Here is a 23601-nt window from a genome sequence, read left to right on the forward strand (position 1 = left end):
AACACCCCAATAAAGGGGAAAAAAACAAATAAAAATTGAAAAACAGAGATAGAGGGAGAGAAGGAAAGACATCACAACACAGAAGCTTCACCCAGTGCAGTGAGGGTTGGGCTCAGACCTGAGACCCACTCATGGCAAAGTTGGCAACCTCCTTTGAGAGTTATCTTGCTAACCTTTTCTTAAAGATACTTCCAGACCATAAAAATGGCTGCATGTGGTAATGTTCAAGCAAAAATAAGGATTCCACTTATAAATTTTATAGCATTTTTAGGCACAAGAAGTAATTCACTGGCTATGGTGTGCTCACTTTACCATTGAAGGATCAATCCCCAAATGAGAAACTGGTCACCATAAGAGATGATCACAAATGGTAGAGAAGTGTGTGGTGTCTCTCCCTCTTTGTATCTCTCTCCGTCTCACCCTTTCCCACTCCATAATAAAATGGGGGGGGGGGGGCAACGAATGGGAGGCTGTCAACCAGGGAACAGTAGAATCATGAATACTCAAGGCCCAGGCACCATAATAATAATAACTCTTACAGCATTTTAAGTTAGTTTTATGTCCTTGCATCACACTACATAAAGTTCTATCATAGAATGGTGGTGAATATTCACTCTCTACTCATTTAACAGAAGAGGAAATCATAATTTCCATATCTGTTTAACCACTACATCCTCACAGCTGAGTCTCACAGCACACATTCAACAAAATGTGTGTAATAAGAAAGATGACTCGCGAGGTTGTGTAAATAGTATAATGTGACCCACCCTTCCTGGAGGGTGGCCCCACACCTTTGAAGTAAATTCACAGGGAGGTGACCAGCTGGGTGGAAGGAGTGAATGTGAAGTGAGCCATCCCAGACTTTCATATGCCACTCAGTTTTTAGTTTCCACCGGTCTTCCCCTGTGTGTATTTTTGTTTGCATCACTCTCTTACTCAGAGAAGATCCTGTTTTGTTTTTAGAGCACTAGAGCTCTTTAAAAAAAAAAAAAAAAGGGAGTCGGGCTGTAGTGCAGCGGGTTAAGCGCAGGTGGCACAAAGCACAAGGACCGGCATAAGGATCCCGGTTCGAACCCCGGCTCCCCACCTGCAGGGGAGTCGCTTCACAGGCGGTGAAGCAGGTCTGCAGGTGTCTATCTTTCTCTCCTCCTCTCTGTCTTCCCCTCCTCTCTCCATTTCTCTCTGTCCTATCCAACAACAATAACTACAACAATAAAACAACAAGGGCAACAAAAGGGAATAAATAAATTAAATAAATATTAAAAAAAAAAAAGGTGGGGGGGTTCTACCCTGGAGCCGAGTGTGGCAAGTATGCCTGGAGGGCAGGACTTAATCACACAGGCCAGTGCCTGCGTGCCTCCAGAAATGGGAAAACTGGAGACTGCCTACAATGGAGCACAGGCAGTGAGAAGCAGTCCCCACAGCCCTCTGAGAGCAGCCCACTGGCTACCCTCTACTCTTGAGAGAGAGAGAGAAGATGAGATTCTGAGACATATTAGTACCCAGGGAAGTCAGGATGGAATCATGGTAGCATCTGCAACTTGATAGCTGAAAGGCAGTAACATATAAAGCAGGACAAAATGTTTAATAAACGGAAACCAAAAAAGTGGATTAGACCAAGTGAAAATAGGATCTTAAGGGATCTTAAGGTGGGAAGAAGCTAGGAAGTCGATTTTAGGTATGTTCCTAGGGGCCTCTGACTTTACTAACTTTTGCTTGAGCTTGATAACTAACATGCAAGTGGGCTAAAAATATTATCCAGGAAGGTGGTGTCAGAATTGAGAATAGAACTAGAAAGCTGGATTAGGGCAGAGAGTAGTTTCCAAACTTGAAGAAATAATATAGATATAATTAGCAGTTTACCCTATCGATCTGACCCATATATATTCATATTTGGCACAGGACCCTGTGAAACTTCTGAGTCCTTGTCAGTCTGAGCTCTTGGTTTAAGGACGCAGCTGGGAACATTCTAGGCTGCACTCATTTCAGAACTGTCTTTCTGAAGTGACAGAGTAGGAAGACCCAGCCTCCCTTCAGAGAGTAGGGCAGTCCCTACCATTGCTACTTTATAGTGAGGACAAGGTCCTGGACATTCTCACAAGAGGGCTTATGGTGACATTCCTGATGGAAGTAATCAGTGATGGTGGAGAGAGGGATCTATTAGAGGTTTAGGCCCATCATATCCAAATCCAAGAATTTCCTGACTCGGGCTCCAAATAATGACATGGCCTGATATTGACCAAAAAGTGAGCCAGTCACTTGCCCTTATCCAGATTCTGTAGTCCTTTCTTTATATGATGAGCTTAGACTTTCTCCCAGTTGTAAAAGTGTTGAATGTCAATTATTAATATCTAAACCAGTATTAAGCTTATGATGTCTGGCCTTAAGTTATGTGTCTCAGAACCTCACCTCTTCAGAGCCCTACCCCACTAGGGAAAGACAGAAACAGGTTGGGCTATGGATTGACCTGTCAACGCCCATGTCAATCGGAGATACAATTACAGAAGCCAGAACTCCCACCCTCTGCACCCATAAATAATTTTCGTCCATACCTCCAGAGGGGTAGAGGGAGGGGAATTGGGGGAACCCCAGTTACATGAAGACCCAGAAAGAAAAGAGAAAAAAGGAAGGACATTTAGAAGTAGCAATAGGTGCAGGTGTGACTTAGAAAGGAAGAGAAGAAGAAAAAAAGAAAAAAGGAAGGGAAGACAGGACCATGGGGGGGGGGGGAAGGGGGCAAATGTATAGAGATATAGAAGTAATAGCCCACACCTGTGACCTTGGGAGAATTACCGCAGTTTCCAATGGAGAGAATGGGGACACAGAAGTCTGGTAGTGGGGACATTGTGGAATTAACCCCTTTATCTCATAATTTTGTAAATCAATACTGAATCACTAATATATCTTAATCAGCAGAGGGCGCTATAACAGGAAGGCTAGGCGTGTGCGCACCTGCCCTTGAGCCCGGAGCCCACCCACCAGATCTCAGCTACTGGTGCAGCCTCTGCGGGAGATCCCCGAGCAATTAAGCAAGTGGGTCACAGGCCCTCGCCTGCTGCATTCCCGAAGGGATAGACAGCGTGCCCAACTTCGCCGGTGTCTGCCCGCAACCCCGCCTGGACCTTGGGTGGCCGACTCCCCGTCTCCAGGAGGAGGACTTCTCCACGTGTCCGCCCGAAAGTTGCACTCAACGGGAGCAGGAAAGGAGGTGGGTGCCAAGCTGCTAGGGGCCAGGGCAGGGCGCAGGTGGCTGAGGAGAGAGCAGCCGCCGATTGGAGAGAACCTTGTTCCCCTTCTTTTGTGCAGCACCTTGTACTTGGCTGTTGAATTTCAAAGAATGCAGTCTACATGTCCCCCGCGCACCTGGCTGCGCAAAGGGAACTCTGGGTCCAACCGGAGGTGCTGCATTTTTGTGGATTCTGTCCACCCACTAAGTTCCCTGAACTGCAGGATCCTGCAAAGCTGGAAAAAGACCTCAGAAATGACCTTCAAACAAGCGCTAGCTGGCATTCCAGAGAATGCGTCCAGAATTGTTTCAGTCTTTCTGGCTTTTTGTCTTTCTTCCTGCTTGGCTGACCTCCGTCTTTCTTTCTCCCATATTCTATAAAGGACTGAAGAATCTGGGCCGAATTTGTTGATGTCCTTAGCTTCTTGTTTTGCTCTCTTTTTCGCTTTCCCAGTTGAAGTTTGCTGCTATTCTTAACAAGCAGCAACTTGCTTGCTGCCAGATGAAAACTTCGGTTAACAGAAAAAAAAAAAAAAAACGGAGGCGCAGAATGATAGGAGAGGAATGTAGGGAAACAAGATTGACTAATCTCACCCTGGATGATTTCATTATAAGAGAATCGACATAAATTACCTAAATGAGAAATATTTTGATGCCCGGGTTGGAAAAAAAGTCCTTTAAAATGACGTTATATGTATGCACAAAGCATGTTAAATATCTAAACCTCAAGACAGCATTTTATGGATTGTAAAAATCTTAAAAGTCAAACAGTTCAATACCATGTTATGAATTTAACTGTGGAGGAAGTGTCTTTTGTCTACCCAAGGGAAACATTGGTATTAGAAATGCTTACCAGAAGATACTGAAAGTTTTCTTAGCACCTGTTGTTTTAAGAGTTTTATTTTATATTGGCATTGCAACATTATGAAGGGTGGATGACATGTCCCTGTTTGGGGGCTGGAGGAGAGATGGAGGGACGAAAGCTTGGAAATAGAAAGAGCTAGATTTCTGTCTAGACTTCTCTGTCTAACATGATGTGTGATTTCCAACAAGTTGCTTATCCCTTCTGAGTTTACTCATTTGTAAATAGGATTGATAGGATGGAATGAAGAAAGAATAGTAATTAATAGAGGACCTAGTGGGGGCTGTATTATATGGAAAACTGAGAAATGTTATGCATGTACAAACTATTGTATTTACTGGCAACTATAAAACATTAATCCCCCAATAAAGGAAAAAAATGTTTAAAAAAAAAAGAAAAAGAAACATAAAATGTGAAGAAGAAAGACTTCCCCAGACAAATAGAGATTGAAGGTCTGTTAGGCATGTGTTATAAGAGACGTTAAAAGGAGCTTTTCTATCAAAAGTGGAAAGGCAGGAAATTTTTAAAAAGAAAGTATTCCCAAATAGTGACTATCTCAGAAAAGTTTATTAAACACTGGATTAGAAGACAAAGTTTAAGAGAAAAGAACTATCAGAAGTATTTATAGATAATTTAATTTAGTAGTGATCCCTGATATAAAATATTGAGAGAAATAAAAAGACAAGTAATATATAGGCAAATGAAAGTAAGATAACATCATGAGATACAGGATTATTTGATTTTTTTTTTTTTGTCATCTCCAGGGCTTCACTAATACACTATGATTTTTACAGAAAGAATGAGGAAGACAGAGGGCCAGGCAGTACCAAATACATTTGAACACACACATTACCAGGTGCACAAACCTGGGTTCAAGCCCCTAGTCCCTACCAATAAGAGGGAAGTTTTATAAGTAGTGAAGTAGGGCTACAGATCTCTCTCTCTCTCTCTCTCTTTCTCCCTCTCTCCCTTCTCTATATCCCTTTTCTCTCTCAATTTCACTCTGTAAAAAAAATAGTAGTTAATAGAGATTATATAGAAGATGATTTCTGAGACTGATGATGACAGTAGCAAGTGATTAGTCCCAGTGTAATCACTCCATGGGAGTCCTCATGCAAGAGTCTCCATGTCTACCTCAGTACATTTAGGATCCTTCTGGTCAAGAAAATATGAGGAACTCCTACTAAATTCTTGGATTTTATTTCAACAAGTAACATCTGTCCTAAATGTGATCCAATTAACAGTGTTAATCTTAAATACACATATACATATAAAAACACACACACATATATATGTGCATTTGTATTTGGTGAGTTTTTATTCTTACACATGTTAATAGTTTCAAATGAACACAAAATTGGTATGACACTGGTGGTTTAATTTTGATTTTATTAAAATTAACAATTTCCCACTTATCATTATCCTAACTCAGTGTTGAGTAGTTCTAAAGGAATAACTGAGTCCTGGAGCTAATTTTTCACTTGACTGAACTCAAGCTCACCTAAAGCTTGTTAGAAAAGTAAGAGAGATGACAGTTAAGCTCTGCCAAATTAGGATCTAACTTTACCCATGATACATTTTGGCTTTGATACTGGTTAGCTTCTTTCATTCTGGTTCCTGGAGTAAATCATGGTGTGGCAATCACACTCCTGTCTATACTTTGAAAAACGGGCTTTGTATGTGCATCATTCCTATTTCAAAACTTTTGCCAGAAGTGTGTGCAGAAATTCAATTGAGATGTTTATTATCTTTATTTATTGGATAGAGACAGCCAGAAATCAAGAGGGTGATAGAGGAGAGAGGGAGAGAGACAGAGAGACACCTGCAGCACTACTTCACCACTCGCAGAGCTTTCCTCCTGCAGGTGGGGACCAGGGGCTTGAACCTAGGTCCTTGAGCATTGTAATACATGTGCTCAACCTGGTGCACCACCACCTGGCCCTGAGATGTTTACTTATCAACTATCACATACAGATAGTATTTGTCTCAAAACAAATATATGGCATTAATTAATAACCTATCTTTGTATGTGCTTAAAGTAAAATGTACATATTATGTGATTCAAATGAAGTTATTTTGCTGTATTTTCATATTTTGAACTTTTGTGTCAAAAGATGGCATCAATATCTTATAGGAAAAACATAATATCATATACATATATATTAGAGATAGTTCAATAATATCTATCCTTTTAAACAATAAATGTTATTGAGGCACAATTTGCATACAACAAAATGCACTAACCTACATATTTTGAATCTGTTTTGTCATATATAAAATAGGCTTCAGTGGGCAGGAGTAGATAGCATAATGTTTATTCACAGACACGCTCATGCCTGAAGCTCCAAAGTTCCAAGTTCAAGCCCCTACACCATCATAAACCAGAGTTGAGCATAACTCTGGTAAAAAATTAAATTAATATATATACTTTAATAAATACATTTATTAATTTACGTGTATAATTGAGGATTGTCATGATTTGTTGCCTATTTCTAGAATAATCAGGAGAAGTAAACAGGGTAGAAATGGAAATTGATGTATTCATTATGTAGACACAGAAAATGGTCAGGTGATGCTGAGAAGTAGACAGATAAAATATATAAATTTATAATGATTAAGACCAGTTTTTTTTTTTCCTCTTCCAGGGTTATTGCTGGGCTCGGTGCCTGCACCATGAATCCACCGCTCCTGGAGGCCATTTTTCCCCCCTTTTGTTGCCCTTGTTGTAGCTTCGTTGTGGTTATTATTATTGCCCTTGTTGACGCAATTCGTTGTTGGATAGGACAGAGAGAAATGGAGAGAGGAGGGGAAGACAGAGAAGGGGAGAGAAAGATAGACACCTGCAGACCTGCTTCACCGCCTGTGAAGCGACTCCCCTGCAGGTGGGGAGCCGGAGGCTCGAACCGGGATCCTTATGCTGGTCCCTGCGCTTTGCGCCACATGCGCTTAACCCACTGCGCCACCGCCCGACCCCCTAAGACCAGTTTTATAAGTTGTTTTGTCTTTAAAATTAAGAGACTAAGTGTAGCAACCCAAGAGGTGACATAAGGGGTAAGGTATGGACTCTCACCAGTACCACCACAGGCCACATCTAAGCAGTGCTCTGGTCTCTCTTTTTCTCATTCTCTCTTTCGTATATAAACAAATCAATAACTCTTCCTCTAAAAAATGAGAAGGGGGAAAAAAAACTTCTTTCTGTAGGGTCTATTGGCATTCTCATCTCATGTCCTGATGTATGTCTGCCTTTTCATGCAGCAGACATCTGTATTTGCCATGATGCTCTCACCCGATGACTTTGCATCTGCTTCTTGGGAGCTCGTGGTCCGAGTTGACAATCCAAATGAGGAGCAGAAAGAAACCAAGCTGAGAGTGTCTGGAGACCTGCATATTGGGGGAGTGATGCTCAAGTTAGTAGAACATATCAGTAAGTTACTCCTTTTTTGTGATTTCTCTGGATTTGAAACCATCTCTAATGCATCAACACTAAATGACTAATCTAGATTGTATGACTACTGAAGTGTTTCAAAACCTATATCTTGTAATATGCCTGAGAACAAATCTTCCCCATGGAAGAAGATAAATGAAGGACTCAAAGAGCCCAAATGCCCTTGTAAAAACTTGAGTATTTGGTGGCAACTTAAAACTTACCAACAATCCGAGCGAACCAAGCACAGCCATCCAAAAAGATTTGTGTGTACCTGTGTTCGTAATAGCACAATTTGTAATAGCCAAAACCTGGAAGCAACCCAGGTGTCCAAGAGGTTGAGTAAGTTGTGGTCTATATACACAATGGAATACTACTCAGCTATTAAAAATAATAAATTCACTTTCTTCACCCCATCTTGGATGGAGCTTGAACGAATCATGTTAAGTGAGATCAGCCAGAAAGAGAAGGAGGAATATGGGATGATTTCACTCACAGGCAGAAGTTGAAAGACAAGATCAGAAGGAAACACACAAAGCAGAAATTGCACTGGTGTTGTTGTATTGCACCAAAGTTAAGCACTCTGGAATAGGGGGGGTGGGGTTCAGGTCCTGGAAGACAGAGGAGGACCTAGTGGGGTTTGAATTGCCATGTGGAAAACTGAGAAATGTTACACATATAGAAACTATGGTATTTTATTTTACAGTTGACTGTAAACCATTAATTCCCCAATAAAGAAATTAAAATAAAAAAGCCTCACCAACAGGTATATTGCCATATTTACATAACAATGGAACCCAATCCCCAGGTGACATCTAAAATGATATTTGATGGCCTGGCTTTAGACTGCTCCACTGAGTCTACTAGTGTTTATTTAGTGACACAGATAGCTTGGTGCTAATGTGTCTTTTAATCTTTATCCACCATGTCCTACTCTGTTGAAACAAAGGAAATGTCTTAAGGTCAGTTGGAATCAGTAGGATTCAGGAGTCAATAGGATCAACCCAGAATGTAATAATGTTCTATTTTCTTTGTATTTATGTTTAGCTTGTGTTTAAGACCATGGAAGTTGACTTTCTATTTACACTAGGAAGATAAAAACTTTAAGAACATCTTCTTAAAGTGTATACAGTTCAATGGATTTTCACAAAACTGTAACTTTTACACAGCTTCAGAAATAACCACTAGCCTGAATAAATTAGAACTATAGGAATAATTTTGTTTGTGAACTATATGTAAATGGAATTATACACTTTCATGCCCTTGCTTTTTTTCCCTTGACTTTGTCTTTAACTCATTTATTCTTATTGTTATATAGCATCCCTTTGTATCATTGTGTCACAATTTATTCATTTACTTGTTGGTAGGCATTTGGACTGTTCCTATCTTCAGGCTTTTACAGGTAGGGCTGATAGAGGAAGTATGCCTTTTGGTGAGTATGTATAGATATTTTTACTGGGACTATAGCTCAGAGATGACTTCCTCAATAATAGAAATTTTTTTTCAAAATAGAGCAATTTATAGTCCTATAACAGCATTAAAAGATATTCTTTTAACAATTGTTAAATAGGGTCTGGGTGGTGGTGCATCTGGTTGAGTACACATGTTACAATGTGCAAGGACCTGGGTTCAAGTCCCTAGTCTCCACCTACAGGAGGAAAGCTTTGAGAGTGGTGAAGCAGTGCTGCAGCTATCTGTCTCTCTCCCTCTCTACCATCTCCTTCCCTCTCAATTTCTGGCTATCTCTATCCAATAAATAAATAAAGATAACAAAAAACAGTTGCTAAATAAATAAAATATTGGTGACTCATAATTTAACAAAATGAAAGGTTAAATATTAGCTCAAATGTTGATGAAAAGATTCCGTTTTCATGCCAACATTGAAAGAATTGGTGTCAATTCTGGCATTAAGGGAGCAAAACATTCAACTCTAATTTCAGTGTAAACACTTTGGGAGCTGTGAATATGGTGGTGCTGGTAGAAGCTGGACATGGCTGAGAATAATGAAATGTCAGCTTTACAATCCCCTGTCTGGACTTTGACTGGGAGTTATTGAGATTCCCTTTTGATCCAAGAGTGGAAGGATATCGTGGTGTAAAGATTCGTGTCTTTTAGAGAAGCAGTCTTCGTTGAGCAAAACTAAATGCCCATGGTCTTAAAGAACCTAGGTGCTAGGGATTTTAGAAATCAAGTTTTAGTATTTGGTCATGAATAAAATTTATATGGTTCTGTTTTGCCAGTTTTTATATAAAATGATAATAAGACTCAGTGTCTGTTTTCTACCCACCCCACCTTAGAGACTTTGAAGTGAAGCCAACGATTGTTGAACCTTGGATTGTGAAAGGATTTAGGGAATTAACCATCAGTGGTTTGCTTCTGGTTTTGCACACTAGTAGTTGATTCCAGAATTCTGTCTCCGGAGTTTACTTCATTGGGCTTTCTTTTCTTTCTTTCTTTCTTTTTTTCTTTCAGAGATACAACGAGACTGGTCAGATTTTGCTCTTTGGTGGGAACAGAAGCATTGCTGGCTTCTGAAAACACACTGGACACTGGACAAATATGGTGTCCAGGCAGATGCAAACCTTCTCTTTACCCCTCAGCACAAAATGCTGCGCCTTCGCCTGCCAAATGTAAAGACAGTGAGATTACGAGTCAGCTTCTCAGCTGTGGTTTTCAAAGCTGTCAGTGACATCTGCAGGACACTGAGTGAGTACTTAGAGGGGTCTTATGCCCTTTGAACTCTGCAAAGAAGAGCAGGAAAACAATGTGTGTTTTTTGCCTCTCTCAAGTGGCTGGCTTCATAGAACACTTCTCTTATTAGAAAATTCCCTTTTCAAACCCACAGCAGGAAACTTTATCCATTTAAGTGGAGATAAACCAAATGAAATATGTTTGAAATAATTAAATCTGTTTCCACAAATCTTAAAACTGTTTCAAATGGGTCCTAGTGGTGCACTGGGTTGAACACACATGTTATAGTGTACATGGATCCTGGTTCAAGCCCCAGGTCCCCACATTTAAGGGGAAACTTCACAAGCAGTGAAACAGTGTTGCAGATGTCTCTCTTCTTCTCCCCCTTCTCTCCCAAGTTATCTCTGTTTCTATCAAAAAATAAATAATAGGAATCGGGCGGTAGCACAGCGGGTTAAGTGCAGGTGGCGCGAAGCACAAGGACCTGCATAAGGATCCTGGTTTGAGCCCCTAGCTCCCCACCTGCAGGGGAGTCGCTTCACAGGCGGTGAAGCAGGTCTGCAGGTGTCTATCTTTCTCTCCCTCTCTCTGTCTTCCCCTCCTCTCTCCAGTTCTCTCTGTCCTATCCAACATCGACAACATCAACAACAATAATAACTAAAACAATAAAACAACAAGGGCAACAAAAGGGAATAAATAAATAAATATTTTTTTAAAAAAATAAATAATAAAAAATAAGTAAACATGATTTTTTTTAAAATTAAAAAATAAATGTTTTTAAAACGATTTTTAAATAGAAGAGACAAACTCATTAAAACTCCCTGGTCAGGGTTGGGGAGACAGCATAATGGTTATACAAAAGATTTTCATGCTTGAGGCTCTGAATTCACAGGTTTCATCCCCCACACCACCATAAACCAGAGCTGAGCAGTGCTCTGATCGTCCTGTTTTTTCCTCTGTACTTTTCTCATTAAAATAAAATAAATATTAAAAAAAGACTCCTTGGTCATGTAAACTAATTCTTATGAGTTTGTGCCCCCTTAGTCTAACAGTAATCAATAAGTAAACATGATTTTTTAAAAAATTAAAAATAAATGTTTTTAAAACGATTTTTAAATAGAAGAGACAAACTCATTAAAACTCCCTGGTCAGGATTGGGGAGACAGCATAATGGTTATACAAAAGATTTTCATGCTTGAGGCTCTGAATTCACAGGTTTCATCCCCCACACCACCATAAACCAGAGCTGAGCAGTGCTCTGATCTTCCTGTTTTTTCCTCTGTACTTTTCTCATTAAAATAAAATAAATATTAAAAAAAGACTCCTTGGTCATGTAAATTCTTATGAGTTTGTGCCCCCTTAGTCTAACAGTCACTGGGGGTAACATAGCAGAAGTAATTTCCTCTTTGCCTACTTTCCAAAATGGAAGCAAACCCTGTATCATGAAGACATCCTTATTTTATAATTTTTTTAATATTGGCATTTGAACACTGTGTATTCAATATGTGAGTGAGTGTTCTCTCTTTCCTATTAAATTATAAACTGCTTTGTCATTCCTTCAGCAAAGACAGGCATTATGGTGAGCACTAGGGATTAGTTAGTAATTAAAATACCTCCCCCACACAAAAAAGACCCTTTCTTCTTTAGACTTAAATTCTACCATACAGAGATACTAAATAATAAATGTGAAAAATAAGATTGAAAGGGGATGCACTCAGAATTGCCAATGTCAATGTTAAGCCACAAAGGCTAGTGTGGAGCTAACAGAATGGAGACAGGTCATTCCTGTTATTCCTAATGCCTAGAAAGATGAGAGCTGTGCCCTATTACTCCCTATTTGTTGAGTGAACAGATGAACAGAAATTTCCACTACAGAATGTCACTCTCATGGTGTCTCTGATGCATGGTCAGCAAATGACAAGCACAAGGGCACCTGGGTATTAGCAATATTCTGATGAGCGCTAGAAAATAATGTGAGTGATTGATAGCATTGTCTATACCATACCCCCAAAGTGGACTGAAAGCACACATCATAACTGAGACCACAAACTTGTGGCTTAAAAAAATACAGAAGCAGTGAGGGATTCCTCTCCTAGTTTTGTATCTTCATGGTAGTTCTCAATGACTCAACCTGGCATTTTCTAATAATTGCTTTTTTTACATCTGATCAATTGAAATTGAATCAAATTCAACAATGTGATGGGGTTTCCATCATAAGAAAGAAATACCACAAAGTGTGGACTTGGAGATACAGATTCTGTGCTGTTGGTTCCCATTGCTTCTGCTGAAAATGTCAATGTATCTCCAGTCTGGGGCATAACATATGCATTCGTATTGGGCACTTTTGTGTAGGCACCTGTCAATCAGCCATCCTTGGGTCACTGGGGTGAGCAAGGAGTTGAACTGCTAGCCAGTCTCAGCAGTAAGCAAAGTTAGTAGAAGGACCTGGAGAGTTCATACATTTCTCTCTAGGAACACTGTCCTTGCCTTTTACCTGGGAGCATAATAGCTCAGTGGAATTCATTACTATCAGGAGTGCCAATTGGCGATCACAATTATAAATCTTTTTGGTTAATAGTAAGAGAAAGGCAAGAGGAAGTGCTCACCAGGTAAGGCACTGCCTTATCGCTCAGTCTCTCTACCTGTATGAAGAAATATCCCCAAAGCAAGGAAATCATGCATGTGTTAAAAAGAAAGAGGGGGGGAGGAGGGAGGGAGGAAGGAAGGAAGGAAGGGCATCAGCGATGACTTTCTTTTTTTTTTTTCTTTTTTTTTTAATTTATTTTATTTTTTTATTTTTTATTTATTTATTTTCCTTTTTGTTGCCCTTGTTGTTTAACATTGTTGTGGTTATTAATGTCGTTGTTGTTGGATAGGACAGAGAGAAATGGAGAGAGGAGGGGAAGACAGAGAGGAGGAGAAAAAGACAGACACCTGCAGACCTGCTTCACCGCCTGTGAAGCGACTCCCCTGCACGTGGGGAGCCGGGGGCTCGAACTGGGATCCTTACGAAGGTCCTGGCGATTTGCGCCACGTGCGCTTAACCAGCTGCGCCACCGCCCGACTCCCCAGCGATGACTTTCTTAGTTTGAGTTTTCCAGGAGCAGATCCTTAGATATGTACAATTGTTTATTTTTTTAAGAAGGTGTTTCTGAGCACAAGGACGGACATAAGGATCTCAGTTCAAGCTCCGAGCTCCCCACCTGCAGGGGTGTCACTTCACAAGTAGTGAAGCAGGTCTGCAGGTGTCTTTCTCTCCTCTCCCTCTGTCTTCTTCTCTCCCCATTTCTCTCTGTTCTAACAATGATGGCATCAGTAACAACAATGATAATAACTACAACAACAGTAAAAAAAAAAAAAAAAAAAAAAAAACAAGGGCAACAAAAGGGAAAATAAATAAATAAATAAATATTAACTTTTTTTAAAAAAAGAAGGTGTTTCTGGGGCCTGGTGGTGGTTAAGTGCATATATTACCATGTGCAGGGACCCAGGTTCAAGCCCTAGTCCCCACTTGCAGGGGGAAAGCCTCCTGAGTGGTAAAGCAGCGCTGCAGGTCTCTCTCTCTCTCTCTCTCTCTCTCTCTCCTTCTCTAACTGTCCTTCTCAATTTCTCTGTTTTATCAAATAAAATAATAAATAAACTTAAAAAAGAAAAAACAAAAATTTTCAAAAGTGGTGTCAGGAAACACTGGTGGGAGCAGGGAAGTGAGAGTTGGAAGAGAAAATCACCAATAAACGAGGATACCATGTCAGATCTCCCTGTGGGCAACTGGGCCTCAGGGAAAACCATGCAGATGTGCCTCAGAGCTCTCTCTCCCACCCAGGGCTGACAGAGCTGAGGTGACAGCCTTGTCTGTTCATTCACTAAGGGGTGTTTCCTGGAAAGCATCAGTTATCTGAACTTGTGTGGCCTGCTGTCTCCTATTCTCCCTGGTTCAATCTCTTGTTTTATGTTCAGACAAAGGAGAGCATGCATGCAAAGCACAGAGTTCCATTCATTTCTCTCTGTTGCTCCCCTGAGGAGCTGGGAATCAAAACCAGCCTCATCCATGCAAGACAGGTATTCCATCTGCTGAACAACCTCCTAGCTCTCTTGGTTGTTACTTTCAATTTTTTGTTGTTGTTAGGAGCCAATAGAGTGCACTTCTTGCCATGTGTGAGGCCCTAGATTTGCTTTCCTGCACCACCTGGACAGCACCAAGGAGAACTCCATGGATGATAGAGTGTAGTGTTGGCATTTCTCTCTGTATGTGTGTGTGTCTCCCTTTCTCCTTTCTTTCTAAGTACATAGAGTCTTTAAAAATTGAGCATAGGGGGCTGGTGCAGTGGCACTCCTGGTTGAGCACACATGTTATAATGCACAAGGACCCAGGTTTAAGCCCCCGGTCCCCACCTGCAGGGGGGAAAACTATGCAGGTGATGAAGCAGTGTTGCAGGTGTCCTTCTATATCTCTCTCACTCTTGATCTCCCCTGCCCTCTCAGTTCCTTACTGTCTCTATCAAATAAATAAATAAAAATAATAAAGAAAAAATTTTAGATAATAAAAATTGTGTGAGGAGGGCTAGGGAAATAGCATAATAATTATTATGCAAAAAGACTTTCATGCTTGAGGCAGCAAAGTCCCAGGTTCAATCCTTAACACCATCATAAGCCTGAGTTGAACCGTGCTCTGGTAAAAAAAAAATTTTTTTAATATTCTAAGGAACCAAGCATACCCATCCAAAAAATATTTGTGTATACCTGTGTTCATAGCAGCACAATTTGTAATAGTCAAAACCTGGAAACAACCCAGGTGTCCAACAACAGATGAGTGGCTGAGTAAATTGTGGTATGTGTGTGTGTGTGTGTGTGTGTGTGTGTGTGTGTGTGTGTGTGTGTGTATTTGAATACTACTCAGCTATAAAAATGGTGAATTCACCTTCCTTACCCTATCTTGGATGGAGCTTGAAGATATCATATTAAGTGAAATAAGTCAGAAAGAAACAAAAGGATGAATATGGGATGATCTGACTCATAGACAGGAGTTGCAAAACAAGATCAGAAGGGAAAACACTAAGCAGAACTTGGACTGGAGTTGGTGTATTGCACCAAAGTAAAAGACTTTGGTGGGTGGAGGAGGGTTCATGTCCTGGAACATGACAGAGAAGGACCTAGTGGGAGTTGTATTGTTCTGTGGAAATGTTATACATGTACAAACTTACTGTATTTTACTGTCAGCTGTAATCCCCCAATAAAGAAAATTTAAAAAAACAAACAAAAAAAATGAGTGCCTCATGCATAAGGGCCCTCAGTTCATTTGCTAATGTTACATTAAGAGAAAAAAAAAAAAAAAGGAACAAAGAAAAGGATGAAGAAAGGAAAAATTAGTAAATAGATAATGTGAGAATTGTAAAATGCTGGTAGTAATTGAAACTATGCTGAGTACAGGAAGAAACCACTCATTGTACCCCTTTTGCTTCAAGTATGGCTAAAATAACTTTATGGTAAATTTTAAAATGAAAAATAAAGTTACTAGACTGAATCATTTTCCAGTTTTTGACTCCTACACATAGCCAGTGGGGAAAGGGTCTCAGTTTGTCTTCTAGTTCTTCTAAAGAGACATAATTTAGTCCCATTTACTTCTCGGGAATTTTCCTGGAAAGTCATTTCAAGTGGGAGTCAGGCAGTAGTGCAGCGGGTTAAGTGCAGCAGGCGCAAAGCGCAAGGACCGGCATAAGGATCCTGGTTTGACCGGCATAAGGATCCTGGTTTGACCGGCATAAGGATCCCGATTTGAGCCCCCGGCTCCCCACCTTCAAGGGAGTCACTTCACAGGCGGTGAAGCAGGTCTGCAGGTGTCTATCTTTCTCTCTCCCTCTCTGTCTCCCCTCCTCTCTCCATTTCTCTCTGTCCTATCCAACAACGATGACATCAACAACAATAAAAACTACAACAATAAAACAACAAAGGTAACAAGAGAGAATAAGTAAATAAATACTAAAAAAAGAAATTAGCTAATAAATAAATAAAATTTTAAAAAATCATTTCAAGTGCCCAACACAGCTCTGAATCTTTGGAAGAATTTTTCTTTTCACTTTTTATGTTCTTACTTATTTATTAAGATATTAGAAGATCAGAGGAACTTTCCTTACTAAAGCCTTCTGAGGACTATTTTAAGAAGAAAAAGAAAAAAGACAAAAATAATAAGGAGCCCATAATTGAAGAAGTTTTAAACCTGGAGAATTCTCCAACAGTTTCAGGTTCACCAGGTAAGCTTTGTAACCAGTGATTTGTTGTTTTTGTTTATGAATGTATATTTCTTGTTAAAATATTTCTTTATTATTAATAGAGAGAACTTGAACATGACTCTGTCATATGCAGTACCAGGGATTGAAATCAGGGTCTTATGCATGTAAGTCCTATACTGCCTTCCTGGTCAAATCACTTATTTCTTTTTCTTTTTTCTTTCTTTCTGTCACTAGAGTTCCATACCTACACAATTCCATAGCTCCCAACAGACTCTCCTTTCCTTCCTTCCTTCCTCCCTTTCTTCCTTTCTTCCTTCCTTTCTTTTCCTTTTTCTCTTCTTTTCAGATACAGTTTGAGAGACAGAAAAGAGAGACACCATAGCACTGTCCTACCTCTCATAAAGCTTCCCCTTAGCATGGTGCTCCCATGTGTTGTCTGAAGGGGCTTGAACCTGGGTTTGTTTTGGTTTGGTTTTGGTTTTGGCACCAGGATTATAGCTGGGGCTTGATACCAGCACGCCCACTGCTCCCAGGGGCCTTTTTTTTTTTTTTTTTTTTTGCTAGTGGGATTAATGGTGTGCAGTCGATCGTAAAATACAGTAGTTGATATGTATGTAGCATTTCTCAGTCTTGCACATAGCACTCTAACTAACCCTTCACCTAGGTCTTCCTCCCAGCAGTCATTTTTTTCCTTTTCTTTTTCTTTTTTTTTTTTATTGGATAGAGACAGAGAAATTAAGAGGGGTGGAGGAGATAGAGAGGGAGAGAGAAAGAGATACCTATAAACCTGCTTTCACCACTCATGAAGCGTCCCCCTTAAAGGTGGGAAGCAGGGGCTTGAACCTGGATTCTTACACGTAGTGAGTGAAGTGTGGGCATTCAAATGGGTGAACTATCTCAGTTTTCTAGAATTTCTTTTCTTCTAAGATTTATTTATACGTTTGAGAGAAAATAGGAGAGATAGAGAACCAGAGCACCTCCCTGGCATATACAGTATCAGGGATTGAACTTGGAACCCCATGATTATATGTCTAATACCCTAACCACTATGCCAGCTCCCAAACCACCACTCCTCCCCAGAATTTCTTAAATTCTTAAATATCAAAAACTTTCATCCTTTTTTCTGCTTCTTTCCTCTCTATCTTGTGTCTCTATCAGGTGTGTCTCTATCTCTGTCTCCTCCCCTCTAAATATATCTCTTCCTATCAAATGAATAAAGTTAAAAAAGATTTTTATTATTTATTTATTTATTCATTGCCTTTTGTTGCCCTAGTTTTTTATTGTTGTTATTGATGTCATCGTTGTTGGATAGGACAGAGAGAAATGGAGAAAGGAGAGGAAGACAGAGGGAGGAGAGAAAGATAGACACCTGCAGACCTGCTTCACCGCTTGTGAAGCGACTCCCCTGCAGGTGGGGAGCCAGGAGCTGGGGATCTTTACTCCGGTCCTTGTGCTTGCACTTTGCTCCACCTGCGCTTAACCTGCTGCACTACCGCCCAATTCCCTAAAAAGTATATATTTTTTAAAAAATATTCCTCAAACAGAGGAAGACCAAAATTATAGATTTCATATTACAAAGAGAGGTTATCATTTAATTTTAAACAGAATTTTTTTCCAACAAAAGTTTGTTTTTTTTGTTGTTGTTGTTTGTTTTTTGCCTCCAAGGTTATTGCTGGGGCTCAGTGCCTGCACCACGAATCCACTGCTCCTGGAGGCTACTTTTTTCCTTTTGTTGCCCTTGTTGCTTTATTGTTGTTGTGATTATTATTGTTGTTGTTATTGATGTTGTTGTTGGATAGGACAGAGAGAAATCGAGAGAGGAAGGGAGACAGAGAAGGAGAGAGAAAGATAAGACGCCTGCAGACCTGCTTCACTGCTTGCGAAGCAACTCCCCTACAGGTGGGGAGCTGGGGACTCGAATCGGGATCCTTACTCTGGTCTTTGCGCTTTGCACCATGTGCTCTTAACCCTCTGCACTGCCTCCCAACCCCCCCCCCCAACAGAAGGTTTTTTAGGGTTGGAAAATGTTTAACTTTTTTTTAAACCTTATTTTCCTACTTATTTTCTATTTACTTATTATAATAAGAGTATAGATTAACACCATTCCCATCACCATAAATCTGTGTCCCCACACTCACCCACCTCTGCAAAGAAGTTAAAATCTACCCCACCCCAGACTCTTTTACTTTCAGGCAACACTCCAAACCCAGTCCAAGTTCTGATTTGTGTTTCTTTCTTCTTTCTCTACTTCTGTCTGTGAGTGGGATCATCCCCTACTCATCTGTCTCTTTCTGGTTTATCTCATTTAACATAATTTCTTCAAGCTTCATCCAAGATGGGGCAAAGAAGATGAATTCACAATATTTAATAGCTGAGTATTATTCCACTGTGTATATAGACCACAGTTTTCTCAGCCACTCATCTGTTGTTGGACACTTCGGTTGCTTCCAGGTTTATGCTATTACAAATTGTGCTCCTTAGAACATATCCCTAGGAGAAGAATTTCTGGGCCCTAAGGAAAGTCCATGTCTAGCCTTGTGAGAGTTCTCCAGACTGCTCTCCACAGGGGGTGGACCAATTGACATTCCCACCAGCAGTGCAGGAGGGTTCCTTTGTCCCACAACCTCTCCAGCATTTGTGGTTGCTTTCATTTTTGATGTATGCCATTCTCACAGGGGTGAAGTGGTATCTCACTGTGGTCTTTATTTGCATTTCTCTGATGATCAGTGACCATCATGGAGCATTTTTTCACGTTTGGCCTTTTGGATTTCTTCTGTTGTGAATATTCTGTTCATAGACTCTCCTCATTCTTTTGTTTTTAAATATTTATTTATTTATTCCCTTTTGTTGCCCTAGTTGTTTTATTATTGTAGTTACTGTTGATGTCATCAACAATAGGATAGGACAGAGAGAAATGGAGAGAGGAGGGGAAGACAGAGAGGGGAGAGAAAGATAGACACCTGCAGACCTGCTTCACCGCCTGTGAAGGGACTCCCCTGCAGCTGGAGAGCTGGGGGTCGAACCGGGATCCTTAAGCAGGTCCTTGAGCTTTGCACCATGTGCATTTAACCCGCTGCGCTACCGCCCGGCTCCCAACTCTCCTCATTCTTGAATGACAGAAGTTTTCAGCAAAGTATGTTTTATAGCTCACCAGGTATGTAATGCTGATGGCAATGCAAAATTTGAGTAGAACTTCATATGAGTTTGGGCACAAAGGAGATTAAGTGGATCACTCAAATATATTTATCTTTTTCTAATTCTATTTTCAAGTGATTCTTTCCTGAATTCAATTAAATTTTGTATCAGGCATGTAACTCAAGGGCAGATAAAAATTCTGGAAAGGTGTCACTATTTTCTTTTCATATAAAAATAAATCTCTAGCATGCTTCTAACATTGAGGGTTTTCTGGCATAGTATAATCCACTGAAAAGAATAAAAGGACTATTGGCTCTTCCCTTATACAAATTAGAACCAGAGGATTTGTAAACCACCAATTAACTGGGTTCTTAACATTGGTAAGTACTCTTATTTGTTTAGAGGGCTTTCTCAAGTGAGTACATGCAGCCTGTGAGCTCTCCAGTTCTCTAACTGTGCCAAAAACTCACAGCTGAAGTAGAGGAATTTTTAATTATTAAGGAAACAGACCCTGAGATTTGTCTGGGTTGATTTCAGAAACTCTTAGGCCCATAAGTACCCAAGTTTTCAAGAGTTAAATATTCATGCAAGGATTTTACCTGTGAATAGTTTCTCTCCAAATTAGTCATGAGTCATCTGATTTTTTTAATTAGAAAACAGAGATCAAGCCAAGGTCTTGTGCTTGTACTCTACCACTAGCCATCCTCCCCAGTGCAATTTTTTAATTATTTGATGAGAGAGTAAGAGACAGAGCACAAAGAACTGATCCATGGAGTTCTGCACTTTGTCTTTGTTGCTCTCATGTGGAGCTGGGGATTGAACCCAGGACCTCAAACTTGCAAGACTGCTAAGCCACCTCCTTGTTCCCTCTTCTGATAATGTTTTGTTTGTTGGTTTGTTTGTTTACCAAAGCACTGCTCAGCTCTGGTTTATGGAGTCTCTTTGTATCACTATACTATCTCCCCTGCCCTAGTAGTTAAACCTTTACATTCAAAATCCATTTTGGTCTAGGCAATATTTCCCAGATTCCTTCCCCACTGAATCTCAGCATCCTCCTCCCCTTCCCTTTCAGTAAGTCCTGGCTTATACAGTAAAACCATGATGCCCACATATGACCCTATCAATGGAACTCCAGCATCATCCACCATGACTTGGTTCAGTGACAGCCCTTTGACAGAACAAAACTGTAGAATCCTGGCTTCCAGCCAACCCCCCCAGTCTCCAGAAGCACTTGCTGAAATGTACCAACCTCGGTCTCTAGTTGACAAAGCCAAGCTGAACTCCGGGTAAGAACGTGGTTCCCATTTTGCTCTTCTGTGAACTGATGTAGACCCAGTAAGAGAGGTAATACAGAGATGGGGGAGGAAATGTTTAATTTTTAAATCAACATGACTGGGGACTGTATTGATTTTAGCCACAAAGGCGGAAAAATAAAACCTTTGGTTGTTCTAGTATATTTGAAGTATGACAAAATGTATGTATGTTTTTGGCTACCTCAATGGATGTGGATTCTAATCGTTGCCTTCGTAGGTGTACTAAGTGAATTCTGTGGAGTATAGAGTAGTTTATAAATGATGTTTCCCTGTGGGACAGTGGGGAAATCGCAGTTGTTTTTACATTGGCTTTTATCTTTTTTTGTTTTGTTTTGTTTGTTTTGCCTCCAGGGTTATCGCTGGGACTTGGTGCCTACACTACAAATCCACTGCTCCTGGTGGCCATTTTTTCCTTTTTTTTTTTTTGTTGCTATTGTTGTTATTGCTACTGTTGTTATTGCTGTCATTGTTGTTGGGATAGGAAAAAGAGAAATCGAGAGAGGAGGGGAAGACAGAGAAGGGGAGAGAAAGATAGACACCTGCAGACCTGCTTCACTGCTTCTGAAGTGACCCCCCCCCCCCCCCGCAGGCGGGGAGCCAGGGGGCTCAAACTGGGATCCTTATGCCATCCTTGGGCTTTGCACCATGCACGCTTAACCCGCTGTGCTACCGCCTGGCCCCTTACATTGGTTTTTGTAAACCTCATTTTTTCCTTTAGGAATTCTAATACACAAGTCTAAGCTGTGTTTGGTGTGGTCTTAGAAAATTCACTTAGACTATTTCTCAAGCCACCATTTATTTCACTCCTCATTGTTCACCAAAGGAAGTGAAAGTTGCTAACATATTCACCACCTGAGGAGATCTGACCCCCCCCCCCTTTTACACACTTCTGGGTTTTGTGCTACTACAAGGTTCATTCACCTCCTTTCCATCTACTACTCTGTCTCTGTTGGCCCTACAAGGTCCACATACTGTCTCCTCAAATATCACTGTCTAAATTTAGGCACTTTCATATAGTTCTGTTCTATCCATGTTGCTCGTTCCAATGTCAACTTGTTCCTTAACTATGAGACTTGGTCTCCCTCCCCCTCCACTGGATTGTCGATTCCTTTAGGATGGAAATTTCATCTTGGTTTTCCTTAGTTTCCCACACAGATTAATAAAATAGAAGACCAAGCCGTTTCCACTGAATGGTATTGGATACTTACTTTTCATTCCTGCCTCATTTTGTTATAATTTTTAATCTTCACTCCTATGCAGGTTTTATATGTTGGCTCTCAAACTGTACTATTTAAGACCAGAACTGCATGTAAATTTAAATCTGATTTTAACTTAAGTGCATTTAGATTCCTTCAAATTTAAATGTGATGCTAACTACCCTTAGATCTTTGGTAGCCATGTGTGGCTACTGGCTACACTACTGAACATAGAAAAGCAGAATATTACCATCATACAGAAAGTTCTAAGCTCTATGGTCCAGCTTTGGGCTGGGGCACCTAGTGGAGAGGAAAGGCCATTCTTCTCATTCAGTGTCCATCACAAGACCTGCTTCCTTGAGTTATAATAATATCATAAGGCTCAGTTCCCTCAGTTATAAACTGAGAACTCAATAATAAGTTGTCCTGGTTCATTCACTGTGTAACTTCACCATGTCAATGAGAGAAAAGTACATATAGTAAAGTCTTCACTTATGTCATCTTTAAGTCCTTGGAAACTGTGACTATGAACAAAATGATTCATAACAAAGCAAGTCCATAGATTGTTCACCATTAGCTGAGATTTTTCTTTCCTCAATACTGTTATGAGAAAAATGATATTATTGAAGATTATAAAATGTACTTATAAGCTATTATAAAGTCCTCTCCTTTACTGGTCTTTGGTTATACTTATTACTTATTCAAACTTTGTTTAAGGAAATGTGTGCATATATGTGTGTATACATGTGTACATATACATGTATAATAATATATATATGTGAGCATATAGTACTGTAATATGTGTGTAAAACTGATTGACATTTAAACGTAATCTATTGCTTTGTAGCTGGCTAGACTCCTCGCGTTCCCTTATGGAGCAAGGAATCCAGGAGGATGAGCAGCTTCTGTTACGATTTAAATACTACACTTTCTTTGACTTGAATCCCAAAGTAAGATGCTTTTCCATTGTTCTCTCTCTTTTTAATTTTTCCATGGTGAATTAATAGTGGTTTACAAGATTATAAGCGTATAGGGTACTACTGTTCCACGCTTCACTCACCACCAAAGTTCTGTGTCTCCCCACACACACACCCACATGGTCACCCCCAAAATGATAGCCACCATATTTCTCATAGATTTCTCTCTCCATATCTCTCTCTCTCTCATGTGAATACATGGACATATCAAATTGAGTCATGTAGTATTTGTTTTTGACACCAAGTGCCTGCACCATGAATCTGCTGTTCCTGGTGGCCATTTTTTCTTCCTTCCATTCTTTCTTTCTTTCTTTCTTTCTTTCTTTCTTTCTTTCTTTCTCTCCATGCTATTTTATTTGATGGACAGAGAGAAATTTAGAGGGGAGGGGAAGACAGAGAGGGAGAAAGAAAGATACCTGCAGACCTGCTTTCCCCCTGCAGGTGTGGAACAGGGGCTTGAACTCAGGTCCTTGAGCAAGGTGATGTGTGTTAAGTCATCTCCTTTTCAAGGTTAGATTATTATGTGTAATCTTTTGTTAAGCTCTGTAAG

The 23601-nt window shown here is 40.2% G+C and overlaps 1 protein-coding gene across 3 annotated transcripts in view; it reads left to right on the forward strand.

Annotated features, from left to right (window-relative positions):
* Positions 1-2907: 2907 nt before the first annotated feature.
* FERMT1 (FERM domain containing kindlin 1) overlaps positions 2908-23601 on the forward strand; it is a 56163-nt gene continuing 35469 nt past the window's right edge. Inside the window, exons 1-6 of one of the 3 annotated variants that reach the window (XM_007539572.3) lie at positions 2913-3208; positions 7347-7512; positions 9985-10218; positions 16305-16451; positions 20638-20851; positions 22922-23024. In XM_007539572.3, coding sequence (XP_007539634.1) covers positions 7362-7512; positions 9985-10218; positions 16305-16451; positions 20638-20851; positions 22922-23024 — 849 coding nt within the window. In that variant the 5' untranslated portion in view covers positions 2913-3208; positions 7347-7361. Of the gene's footprint in view, positions 3209-7343; positions 7513-9984; positions 10219-16304; positions 16452-20637; positions 20852-22921; positions 23025-23601 lie in introns of all 3 variants that reach the window. The other 2 variants (XM_060186602.1, XM_060186623.1) reach the window with 2 other exon arrangements.

This window comes from Erinaceus europaeus, chromosome 1 (assembly GCF_950295315.1).
Source record: "Erinaceus europaeus chromosome 1, mEriEur2.1, whole genome shotgun sequence".
NCBI classification, from domain to species: domain Eukaryota; kingdom Metazoa; phylum Chordata; class Mammalia; order Eulipotyphla; family Erinaceidae; genus Erinaceus; species Erinaceus europaeus.